Raw genomic sequence first — 13,810 nt, forward strand, 5'->3', positions numbered from 1 at the left:
GCTTCGTAGACTGCCTTGTCTTGCAGTTTGTCTGTGCCAGCGCTAGGTTGTTCTGTGTTCCTCAAATAACTTTATTCATCTTCATTCACGTTCTAACGCTCGGTTGCGCATGATTAGGTACAAGAACATATTGTCCAATTATAAACTGAGCGTTATGAATATAAATGCATTGTGTATGCGATTTACATCATTTACAAATGTTCTCTTAAACTGAAAGTTAAGCACGGGACGCAGGGGATATTAATCAAAAGAAATCAGACGCGCTAGAGTCAATAATTTTGTAAAAAGCCGCACGAATTGACAAATGACAAGTTTATTCAATCGAGAGACGGTAACCCCAGGAGGATAGGACGTAACCGGGGTTACCGAGCTTCAACTTCAGCTTGCCCTGCAGATAAGATTTACAACAGCTTTTACTTCATTTCACTGTTATAATGAATGCAATGTGACAAATATATGGTAAACACAACGAAAATAGTAAAGACTTACTTTTTATATAATAAAAAAGTGACAATGCATTCTGAGTAAAATTTGATAAGATTTAGGCAAAGTCCATTTGAGGGTACGTGACCTCCTCAAAATGTGATACAGTGTGTGAAAGAATTCTACAAAAATCTCCAGCTGGTGTCCCGTGTAAATAATTGTTTGTTGTTCCCCACACCCGTTGGCATCATTTTGTAAGATTCGATTTTAGGTTCACAGATCGAGAAGAAGTGAGCAACAAGAGTCGTGGATTTCCAAACAGCTTTATTCCCACTACCTAACTTGTTCTCTCTACCCACCACCTGTTCTATTTATATCTACCTTAATGTCTCCTTATAATAATACCTTATCATAAATCTTTCTAGGCGCGGGCGCCGCGACATCCTAGGGGCGTGGGACATGCTAAGGAGCGCCACCGCGTCCCTTACAATTTGATAGATTCAATGATGTTTCATCTCTCTTTCTCTCTCTCTCTCTCTCAGGACAACCATTCCTGTCACACCGACTAATCCTAACCTGTACTAATCTTGTAGGATCCCGGAATTCCATCCCTAAGACTACCATTTCTGTCACACCGGTAGTTGAAGCTCAACTGTCGGATTGAAGAAGTAAGGGATATAGGGGTGAAATACTCTCCCGGCAGCCCACGAAAAACGCCATCCAACACACTGGACGGAATCACTGGACATACACACCCAGAGCCTTATAATTAGTTTTACAATATTATCAAGAATGTATTACCATATATATTACCAAGCAAGTGTGAGACATTAGCGTGCACTGCACCGTAAAATGCTTCCAAATTTTCAAGATAAAAGATTGTTTATTTTCATAATATGGACCTATAGTACAGAAAAAGATACTTAAGTAATAAAAATCAAATAAATGCATATGCGTGTGTTTGTCCCATAGAGTATTTACTGTCTTCTAAAATTATTTTGAAAGTGCAGTTTTCGAAAGGAAATTTGGATGCGGACGAAAATATCTTGGCAGCCATTTGTCTCTTAATTCTATATAACAACATCTGAGCAGTAAAATTTAATGATACTTGATTTGATTTTGTATGAGGAAAAATCAGTTTTTTTACAAGAATAAACCCGATGTTATAATGAGGCTGATAGATTGAAGGTTTACATTATAAGATAACGTCATGAACAGAGTATCATGTTTTCATTTAAATCGTTCTGATCAGTCGGTTTTCATTTACCGATAAACAGTAGCTAGAGTTTGATTTAAGCAAAGCATGGCCAGTTAATCATTAGACCTCTCCTACTATGTTGTTTACGATGATCTCTGCAGCGCTACCCGCTCGTAAATCACCAACTTTCTTTAAGTCATTGTATGCAAATGAGGGAGTACTTTTATACAGTTAAAAAGTCCCCTGACATACAGGGGTATAATTACGATAAACGACAATTGAACTGCACAATCCCAGAGGGCAACTTGTATCTTTAATTTGCCAATTGCTTTTACCATTCTTGAAACTACCAGGGAGCGTTGGGAAATCTTTTCTCTGCATTATGGTATTTAAACCTCGGCGCAGTTCACCTTTGATGAATAAAAAGAACGTTAGCAGAGCTGAAGGTGCCGTCCTCCCTGATTTGACAAGGGCTTATCATTGGTTAATGTCATAATCGAACGTGGATGGCAATTCTGACACTTTTTTAAAGAAACTATTAATTGAATTATAATCTGACTTTGAGTAGTTAGCCTATGTAATTGGAAGATCACCCCAATATCATGTGACTCTCTGAGACCCCCCGCAACGCCTTTATTGGCAAAGGAGCCTTTTTAGTTTCTTGTGCGTATAGTCAAGGTCATTCTAATAACTTACTGATAACAAGCATAATAATAAATAATAATATAATAATATAACATATCTAACTCGTATCGCCTTTTCATTTGAAAATAAACATTTTATGCACTTTCTTATTCATATCTTTAAGTATTAAATTTGAAAATGTATTTTTGGAGATAATTACTGACTGGAAAACATGATTAAAATTAAAATTCTGCCTTGAATAATGTTTTAATCATACGCGGTTATACAGCTTAAAATACTAATCTGACAGCTGATCATTATGAAATGGTCGCTTATGTTTCGGTTAAAAAGCCACACTGTTCATATTTGCATGTCATGAAGAGTCCGTCATGCTTACAATTCTCTACATTTTACATGACAAATGACCTGTGACACTGACTTCTTCACAAACCTTGTTATTTTTCCCTAATACTGAATAATTACTTTAGTGGAATCGAGTAGATATGCGTTTCTATTAGTACTATAAAAACTATAAACTGCTCGCTGAATAATTCACTACATCTGATATCCAGTCATTTATCATTGTTATATGTCATTAATACCCTGTTTGTTTCCTGTTGTCCTTAGAGCGTAGGTCTTTGGTAATTTCATCAGACATTACGTGCAATAAGCATTACGCCTTATTAAAAAGACATGCAAGTCTTGAATAAAACACTCGTAATGTTTCATTAATCCTTGTTTTCATAGCTATCGACAATATGCCACGAACCTGGGGCGCGCAACCGAGGCTGCTGTCCCAAAAGTAAATTTTTCATATTGATTCACGCAAAGGGCAGACAAGCATGGAAAATTTGTTGCGCAATATGTCTTTTGCTTTATGCAGCAGAATAATTCTTCAAATAATGCAGGCGATAAAGAATAAGACGAACTGATGCCGGCTATTTGAAACACTGGTATATTAGCTACATGGTAGAAACTGACGAAGTGAGTTCATACAAACTCTTGCAGTTTAACCTTTTCTCTGGTTCAAATTGAAAGAGCCATTCATTCATTCAGTCATCTTTCTCTGAGCACTGTACCGTGTAGTTTTTTCCCGGCGACTTTCATATCAAATTACTGCGGCCATAATGGACTCAATCAATCGATATCTGGACAGACAAATTACTCCGCCCTTGCGTTGAACGTTTAACTCGTGGAAAATCCCTTTGATATGATGATAATTCTTCGCGAACTATTTCGGTAAAAGATATGATAACGGCCTTAGAATACACCCATAGTATTACACAGTAACGCTTCTGGTTTTCACACCGTTATCTGCACAAAAATTGTGTTCACCGTTTTCTTTACCGAAAATGATTTATAACAATATTAAAGCCTACTCAGCCAAAAAAATGGCGGTGATTCAATTATCTTTAAATCTCTTTATGTATTTATTTTTAAAAGCAAATATATTTTTCTTCTTTCATTATACGTAGTTAAATATTGACCAAAACTGTTTTAATTTCAAAAACGATAAATGGATTTATATTGTGATGTTTAGGTACATTTACCTCGATCAACACTGATTGATTCTAAAAAGACAGGTACAAACACCGGGAAGATTTATCTACAGTGTGTGTGTGTGTGTGTGTGTGTGTGTGTGGCGTTTTCATTCACAACTGACTATTGCATTATCTTTCACCCTAGAAACCGGGAATAGACATCTTGTTATCCGATTTGTAGGTTCGAATCTTAAGCAAGTGCCACACTGGATTACCTACGAGTTTCCACAATAATACTACTAAAGTCCACACATCTTACTTTAAATAAAAAAATTTCAGTTTCAATGACCTAGCTAGAGAAAAAAGCTTGTAAAAGGTATCAGTACACATTACCGCTCTCCCCGGCTACCTCAGATCTTGAATGAATTTGTCTTTATTAAAAGTTTACCATACATGATTGAAAATGTCCGAGGACCCTGCAAAGCTATTATCTTTCCCTATTCAGACCTTAAAAACGATTAAAAAAAACTCAAATGAAATACCTGATTTCAATTTTTACTTTTGAAATGTCAAAAAACATAGAAGTCTAAATATCTGGCCAGACTAATTATTTGATTGGAAATGGTATAAGGCATAGAATCCAAGTGCAAGGTGAACAGGTGAACAGGAGAAAAATCCACATGGAAAATTCGATTTAAAGCAAAAATCCCAGACATTTTACCTTTAATCGAGCCTAAAATGTGTTACAATAGACTTACCTTGTAAGTAGCGTATCATAATACACATCACCTCCCCGAATATAAAATCCCGCAGCAGCGTGGGGATGATGGTGACTGGCATACACAGGACAGCCAGGAGCAGGTCACTGATGGACAAATTTAACAGAAACATATTGGTCACTGTTCTCATCCGCTTGTTCTGGACCAGGGTAGCAATGACCAGGCCGTTGCCAACGACGCTGAGTAGAAAGATCAGGGAGTAAAGCGGAATCAGGATCTCGCCGGGAATTTCGGAGGTTTCCGACCGAGTGAAGTTATAGGTTTCATTCCCGGTGTTGTCGGTGCCGTCCATCTCAACTGTCTGAGTGACCGCTCCGTCAGGAAAGCTGAAGTCAACTAAGCTGTTTAAGGCGGCCACATGACTGCCGCTATAATTCCACGCCAAGTCCACGCCGTACGCTGATGTATTTTCGATCTTTTCAAATTCCATAACAACAATGAGAGGAACGTTGAAAATCCGTACTTAGAACCTGTGACGCCGTGTTCCAATTAACCCGATGTTTTACTCAAAGGCCACGGGCAATGGCCGCAAGCTGTGTACTTGATTGTCCGAACTTTCCTCCTTTTTTCATTAAACGTTCTTTTCGTTACTTTCTTTTTCTCGTTAATCTACCACCACGTGTTTCTCATGTAAACTGTACACGTGTTTTACACAATTCTGCGTGTTGTGTCCGGTACGGTTGTTTACGCCATTAGCAGGTTCCTTCAATAATACTATCGATTTGGGAAATGTTTTTTTTATATATATATATATCAGTATGCGAAGAAGTAGTAATTGTCACAGTTGTGTCAGTCCTGCTTATTAAACTGCCAACACAACAATGTTTTGGTCTTTTTGACTTTGGCCGGTTCTGTCAGACGTGAACTGCGTTGCCTCACCAGGTTGATGCAACAGAAGGGAAGAAGCCAAGAAACGCAATTAAATTTGAATAATTGATAATAGGCTCGTGCCCGGCATTTATTTCCTTCCGTAGCTTGAGCGGGTAATGGATCCGTATTCATCGGTATTCAAATCACCGTTAAAAGTTGTTTCCCTGTCTTTTTAGATAAATGGCTTTATTCAGAAAAGCCAATTTGGTTCTTCCATTACCTTGTTCGTTTCTACATTTCCACTTACGACACTTTGGGTGTCGTCGCCTTAAGAAGTAATGAAAATGCTACGTGACTTTTTAAAGTGACTTACCGGTACTATTTTCTCAAGGAAAACTCCTCACTTCCTCTTCTTCTTCAACTTTAATTAAGTTGTCTATTCCGTTCTTTTTCTTGTTCCTTTTTTATATCTAACGCATAAAATCACACATTTACATTTAAAAAATGGCAACGTCCGTCCAAATTGACTTCAAAAATTATATCCAAGCGTGATATATATTTTTATTTCGGAATCAAAAACCAACGCAGTGAAGTCAAGTCAATAAACGGTATCTTCAGCGCTCTCAGGCCTCGTTATCTGCTAGTTAAGCGTTCGTCCCTTCAGTGAAGTAAATCCTTCTCCCTCTCAACTCCGTGGAGATATCAGCACGGCGATTTATAGCTTCTCGCAAATTGAGCTCGGGGTTTCGCTAATGATTATAAGCTAGAGTAAAGGTTTTTATATTTCCTGATGCATTACTCCCTTGTCTAGATTAGACGATTATCCTATCCAGCGTCTTCCCTAATAGATGCCGCTATACGTGAGCAGAACTGTTCTGCTAAGGAAATCCTGATCAATTCTTGCGTGGGTCGAGCTTTCGTTGTTCCCAGCGACTGCCAAGGTTACTTTAGGGAGCGGCAGCAGAGGCAGCAAACCTTCCCGACCAATGCGTTGTTCGGCAACGTTGATACAATTACAATTATGTAGGCAACGTGAAATACCTGTAAAGACAAACATAATGTCAATAGAGAGGTGTAATATAGTTGTTCAATGTTTTATAGCAATACATGTGGACCACTAGACAGTTCCGGCGAATTATTTCCTGCCACTGGTTCTGACGGCTGTACCGTAGAAATAAAATAGTCTGAAAAGGTAAATTATCCCTACGGTAAAAATAATTTCCTTGACTGCTGAAAACTACGAAAAACTTTGAATGTAGATAATAGTAACTATATGTGATGTTCGCCTTTGAATACAGTACTTAAAACGCTTTTCATAGTGAATTTTTTCTTTGCAGTGCTTCTTGTTCATCACCACCCTGAGTAGTTTGTCGCGATATCGGAACTCTATTCTGACGTATTTCGCGCAGCAAGTTCACTTTTTCTTTACTTTTTTCCTCCAGATCTGTTTTCAAGCTAAAATGCATACTTTCATAAAACTGGTAACCGACGTTGCCGAGGCCCAAGACCCAACAAGAAGCCTTGAGTTTCGTTCAATTTTTTTATCGTTTTTGTCGGTTATGGAGAAGAAACCATCATAAAAATTGACAGATACTTTGGGTAGTCTGGTGCTCTTATCGTTCCTCTCAGTATCACAATTTCTCTTGTAGTCGTTAACCCGGTTCCTAACGATCATATGTTTCTCACGAGACCCTGGTGGTTGTTTTTACATCAACTCTTATTAAATGCTTAATATAGAATGTTCAGATTCTCGAGTTCTTATCGCTTTCTCCGATAAGCTTCGAGACTCACTTGATCCAGAGTAGTTACAAATATATACCTTCCCACAAAAAACTTGTAAGTTTTTTTAGATAGTTTCTTTTTGTTCTTAATTGTTCCTCGACAGTTCTTGTAAAGCCTCAAGGGTAGAACTGATAGCGACAGTCGATACTTAGCCCTAGTCTAACCCATGTTAACCCTGCCGCACTGAGAGCGGCTTGGAACCTTTTGAACTTGGCGTTTATCTCTTTCATGCTCAGTGCGCTCTCTCGTGTGCCTTGTGAGGTTATGCATACGATGAACCCAGTCAGTCGTGAAGTCATTCAGAAATCTAAAGATAGGAACATTTTGGCTCGACGTCTACTTGTAGCAATCGTCAGTGACGACGGGCGTTATTATAAGGGTTAGGACTGTGGTTTATTCCAGACATTTCTTTACTTTACCCCAGTAAGGACGCAATATGAAACCGTTTTCGTATCAAGCTGCGAATAAAAGGAAATTCATTCTAAGGTTATTATCATATCAATGCATACTGTCAGATATTAAAAACTTCCAAGGCTTTTCGAGTCAGTCGTGTTTATCATCCCTCACCCCCCAAAATAATAATAACGCCATTTCATAAAAGGGAAGACTAATCAATGGGGGAAATAATGAAAGTCGGGCGCTTACTACGAGTATGTGAACAAACGGGCTTAAGCGTTATTATTATTATTATTATTATTATTATTATCTTCAATATCTATAGGTTTATTGGAGAGCAGGGAAGCTTTGCATCTAAAATGACGAATTTGAACGTATATTACCAAATTCTTGTTACTTTTGCTTGCATGACCGGTTTTGGTCAAGCAGCCAATCAAGTTCATCAGTGAGGCTGGACACGACTCTGTTTTTATTTCACGACTTCGACATCTACATGTAGTTGTTATCCATAATTCCTGTACTATTCTGTGTGGAATGAAGCCGGCTAGCTGACAGTTCACTTACTAATATCACGTCTATCTTGAGATTAACGTGAATATAGCATTGATGTTACAACGGTTTCTGTTGAGTTACATGTGATAATTCATAATAAGACTACGGATCTTTAGAATCTGCTACCCTGAATTGTCTAAAAAATGCGTTTCCTTCATTCAACTAATGACACCCGAAGGTAGAGATACGGACACACATAAAAAGTATAGGAACGGAAAACCAGCGACCTGAAAATAATGCGATATGCATTCGCTACATAAAAAAGACGGTTCCTGTGAGCATTCCATGATAGGTTAAAAAAACATGATCATATCTTATATAATTTAGTAACATAAAAAATGTCTACAGATCTATCGAGTTCGTCTTTCAATGCACCTCTACCGGGACTTGTGTATTACGTTTCTTGTAAATCCCGAATCAATTTCCGTTATGGTTGTATTTATTGTAACATACGCACACTTACGTGTGATATTTATTAGTCGTTTATTGTTCGGGGATCGATGTTTTCAACTCACGGGGGAAAATTGTCGAGACCCGTGCTTTTAATGTATGTAGTTAACGCACCCATACCGGTAGGAGAAATTTCCTGGTTCTCTGTCGGATTTAACAGGGGCAGGGAAAGGGGCATGGATATTACAGAATACGAGGACTACACTACTGTATTATGTAGGGCACTTAAATGGAAAATTCCTTGATTCTGACTCTTTTTCGCTTGTGTTACTCTTTCAGGGGAGGAATAAGGGAGCAGCTCCGAAATTAAAGTGGAGGGGGGGACTGTGCCCTCCTGGGACTGCCATTGTGATATGGGGACGACATCTAGACCCCATTCCCATAGATTTAAGATCGATCTATCCCTGTGGGGAGTCTCAATAGATTACTGTCAGCTAAGCCGGCTTCACCGTCTGTCCCGCCTACTAAAAGCTGTAAGGGGGTAAATAACTATGGTGCGCGCTCGGCTGACTGCAATTTAGCGTGAACCCCCAGGGAGTTAGGTCGATCTAAATCTTAATCTCTGGATCGATCTAAATCTCTGGGAATGCACCCCTAGATAGATAGATAGGCCTAAATTATTTCAACATGACCAGAAAGTAAAAAAAAATTATTATAATATACCGTAGTTATTACATGTAAATGTGGTTATATCACAGCTGTAAATACGATCCAATCTCCAACAGGATAAACTCTAGCTGAATTTAATGGTGTTCCACTTATAATGGAGGGATGTCACCCTCTAAAGCGGTGATTGACCTGTACGTAGAACTGGTAGCGTTTAATATGAGTGACACGAGATTTGTAGCCAAGTGATTCGGACATTGCAAAGAGGATTGCTCAAAATCCATTAACTTGATGCCCACAGTCATTGAATTGGAAATTGTAATTTATGGGTATTAGCCACATTGTAAACATAATATTTTATAGTCTTTTTCTTCTTTTTTCTTTTTGAATAACGGATAAGGTCAAATGGGCTCGGGTATGTTGCAGCATGAAAAGGTCGTACAATTATGCGACAAAAATATTTAAATATTTCATTTTAAGATATTTTATCGCCAGTGCTACCTTTTGGGATGTTGCTTCAATGCAAATCTAACTAACTCGGCATTAGACACAGCATTTTTTATCTTGTTGAAAATAAAGAAAGTATATAATGAAAGTATAAATTTAGATCATATCAAGAACAAAAGGTTGAATTACCTTTTCTTCAAGCAAAGATGACTAAATATCCGATTCGTATGGTGTTTTCATCAAGGATATGTTAATCCAGTCCACGTGGTGAAGAGACTTGTAGTCTAACGTCCTTTCTCCATGTTCAGGTCTTCACAAAATTATCACAGTTTCATGAAGACAAGTGACAGTCGTGTAAAGAACGACAGTCAGTTATGAATACCAACCTGTGTGAGCCGAATACTATATCTTTATGAAGTATAACAATACACTCGAAACAGTCTACCATAAAGATCGAAGGGTTATCTAATATTTTCGAGTTGTGAATAAGTCATCAAATACATTGAATTACCGCGTCTAACGATTTGAAGAAAACACGTGCCTTTTGGCCAGTCGGTCATCCGGGCACTAAGATGAATTCCCGGCTGTAAGAAAGTATCAGGCAATTGGAATGATATCAAAATATAGTTTATTTGATTTGTGGGTACGAAAGTTAAGCAAAAACTACCAAAAACAGACGTGTATTTTACTTTCAAATCAAAGAGGAACAGTGAATCATAAACAATTTCCTAATTAAAAGAGCAACATAGTGATACATCTTTCGTTTTATTTTGGACACTATGTCCCGAGGAAGCATGGATGTACATGTATTTTAAGTAATGGAATTAATTTCTACCTCTGTTTAGAAAGCAATGAATGGATTTACTCGGTTTCAGCAACATGTATACAAGGACCCGCTACATAAAAAGTTTGAGGTCATTTTTGGGGCTAAACTATCAGCCCAATAAGACTTAGCTGACTAAGCTGCGTTTTACAAAAAACATAAATGGCATTTTATTTCGTTTTTTTCTGATATTTAAAATAAGTTCTTTGATCAAATTTTGATTGTCTTGAAGGTTTTTTATGTTATGTAGCCAATTTTGGTAGGTGAACTATATTGGTCAATTAAATTTGTTGAAGAAAGTCTTAGTTAGGGATCAAAATGCTAAAGAAAGATTTCAGCCAAATAAAAGATGAAAATTAAAATAGGTAAAACAGCATAGAACTAACGTCGCAATCACTAACAGTGATATCCAAACATTAACGTCTAAAAAAAACAACAACCATACCTATCCGTTTTTCTCAAAGTTCATGGTCAGAGTAAATCGGCCTTGTGTTTTTTTACAAGCGATGATGAAAGACAAATGGCTTTAAATGTATGTATAAAGGAATCACTGTATTATAACATCAAATAACTTCTGATGTCAAAGACAAATCAGGTTGAAGTGCATGTCGTATTACGGCAGCAAGGAACAAATTGACTTTCCCTAAAGACGTAATCTTGAGATACTGGGAAGATATTTCCCCAGCAGTCGGATTACCATACCATGATTGCTCGAGCGATTTAACCGGCTCAAGCTGAAGGTCGAATGTAAATCTAAAAAAGTTCACAAGTGGGTTATTTTCCAGTTGTTCGCAGGACAACTTGCCACCGGATGTAATATGCACACAAACTAAATAGTCATATGGCGTCTTTACACTCGGGTTTGGGTGGCCCTATCTCGATACATCCTCAATGGCAGATTCAGGATTTTGCTAAATGGGAATTACATTTGTTTTTGCAGGCGGCAAATATAAAACAATAGACGAGAATAAGTTAACTATAATATGTATCGCTAAGGGATAAAATACACTTAGTCTTCTCTCCTTTGGCTTGGTACATGTAGACTGAATTTGTGCCCCCAAAAAAAAAATTTATTTCAGAAGTTTTGTGCAGCATAGCCGAGACTAGTGACAAAATCTTCTCTTGGTTCACTGTGTGTTAAGGACATCTCTTTTGTATTTTCTATTACACTGTCTTGGATAAGGACCACATTTATCAACCCAGGTAGCCAATCCCTTATTATTTATTCAAATTTAATCGGTCTCGACGTCTCTGACACGATATCACAAATAGCGGCGATGTTTTTCAAGGACTGGTGTTGTCTTTCATGATAACATCGCGCTCGCTTGTAACAATTAAAGACACGGACTATAAAGAAGACACTAGGTTAGAAAGTAGGGGCATTTAATTGGATAAAAGACCAGTCTCTGTTTTCTGCCAGTGGTCATCGGTCATCCTTGGCGCAAAAGATGACTTCAGATTAAATATCGACCGATCATTGTACCGCTTCAAAGTTAACAAGTAAAATTACTCGCCGGCTATTCTCCTATGTAGAAAATTAAAAAAATCACTTTCACCATGCACGTTAATAACTTACTCTGAGGGACATATGGCGTCCAAGTGATTCACTATTATCAAAAGATATGTTATTTAAAGGTATTCATCGATGATAATAATGAATGAAGAAGGACAGCCCAGAATGCGGCTAGGACCATTTCCCCTAGAGTCCGCAGGGTCTGCGTTTTTTTTTAAAGCAGAAAGTGATGTTTGTACACAAGTTGGTTTATCTTGAACACCACCGCATGGAGTGTTGGATCAGGCAAATAAGAGATAATTATGAGTCGTTTCAAATTCAGATTCACCGAAAAATGCCGTTCGTAATTATACGAAAGCAATTCATCCCAATCACTTACATCATTATCGGCCTACACAAGGTGTATCTACGTATTTATTTTGGTGTTATCTACAATGGCAAGGCTAAACAAATCACTATTAGCTGCACGCTAAGTGATAAATGTTAAAATGTTCATTATCTAATCGATGCTGGACGTTTTCCTAATTGAAAAACAATGTTAAGTGTCAATTAAATGAATTACTGCAGTTCCTTTTTTATTACAAACGGAATAAATAATAGCCGGCATCGCGCTAGCTATGAGCCACTGTTTTTCATTTTTAGTAGCTTGTAACAACTGAAATGACGCCTGCTAATATCTGTTCTTCTGCTTACACAAGCTTTCAATCCGTGGCCACGTATTTCTCCACAATTTTTAGTAAAATTCTACGGGGATTCGGAGCTCGTAGGTGCTACACGATTTGTTTGGATTTAAATATTTGAACTGTATCTAAGACATCCTTATCGTGGGTCCAGTCTGCATTTTTTTTTAGTAATTTTATATGTATTTGGATTGGTTTAGAGATTTAAGTTTAAAACTTTAATTAGTTGTACACAGTGCTGCAGAGCGCGGTTTGTATGAAATCTTATTATTATTATTATTATTATTATTATCATTATCAACAAATGTTTTAAGCCTAATATCACAAAGTAGACGCCTTAATCTACAATGTACCTTCCACCCACCCCCACCTCCACCTCCACCCCCACCCCCACCTCCGCCTTCAAACCATCTCGTTAATGAATTAATTGACAAGTCTAATGAACAATAGGTGAGAACATTGAAATACGGCATCGCGGGGGTGCTGATCAAGCGTCTACTTCCTGATGTCAAAATTGACGGTTTATGATTAAACCATCCTAGTGACCAGTGCATGGCGGCGGGATGAATGTCCAATGGTACTGACGCAGCTTTTGTTCACGTTTGTTGATCAATTTTAGATATTTTCCCATCTGTATCCTGAGCTTCAAAATGATGTGAAGTACTTGGTCAGTTAGGTTTGTGTAACCTCATTCTAGTTGTAGCAGCTTAAAACATAATAATACAAATCAATCGGCGGTGCGCCTTGGTTACTCTGTTGTATGGAGGGGGGGGGGGGAGTAGAACAAAGATTCAAAATGAAACTTCAGTAATATCACTCCATTTTCAAACAAAGATTTATAAGACGGGATAGGGGTGACTGTTCTAAAGAACGTCAGTGGAGCAGATCTTGCTTAAGTCATTGATCAAGTCAGAGATACATGTAAGTCATTGAAATGTTACAGCTTAAAGGAGAGAGAGAACATGATCTCGTCTGAGAGGATGCGCAGCCATTAGTGTCATGAAATCAGACACAGATCAAACCCATTTTGAAATCTCCAATGTCTAGAACAGAGTGCAACCAAATGGCACACAGATAGCAATAAGCCAAGGAGAGACATTCCTTCACGCGATTCGAGAGATACAATGTATCCCGTTCATTTTCGCGCTTTATCCAGTAAAATTGACTTTATTCCTCCGTGCCAGTGAAGAACGAGAATCCGGCAGACCTAAATCGTTGTAAGACTACCATTTCTAACACCAAGAAG

At 37.9% G+C, this 13,810-nt stretch overlaps 1 protein-coding gene across 3 annotated transcripts in view; it reads right to left on the reverse strand.

The window, feature by feature from the left end:
- Positions 1–13,810, reverse strand: part of LOC106179539 (cholecystokinin receptor) — a 44,831-nt gene that overhangs the window by 8,790 nt on the left and 22,231 nt on the right. For all 3 annotated transcript variants that reach the window (XR_001240049.2, XM_013563233.2, XM_013563234.2), the window contains exon 2: positions 4,485–6,356. Coding sequence is in view for 2 of the 3 variants with exons in the window: in XM_013563233.2 (XP_013418687.2) it covers positions 4,485–4,935 (451 nt within the window). In the remaining variant the exon portion in view is untranslated. The remainder of the gene's footprint in view (positions 1–4,484; positions 6,357–13,810) is intronic.

The sequence above is a fragment of the Lingula anatina genome, chromosome 3, assembly GCF_051362555.1.
Source record: "Lingula anatina isolate TDL-2025a chromosome 3, LinAna3.0, whole genome shotgun sequence".
NCBI lineage: Eukaryota > Metazoa > Brachiopoda > Lingulata > Lingulida > Lingulidae > Lingula > Lingula anatina.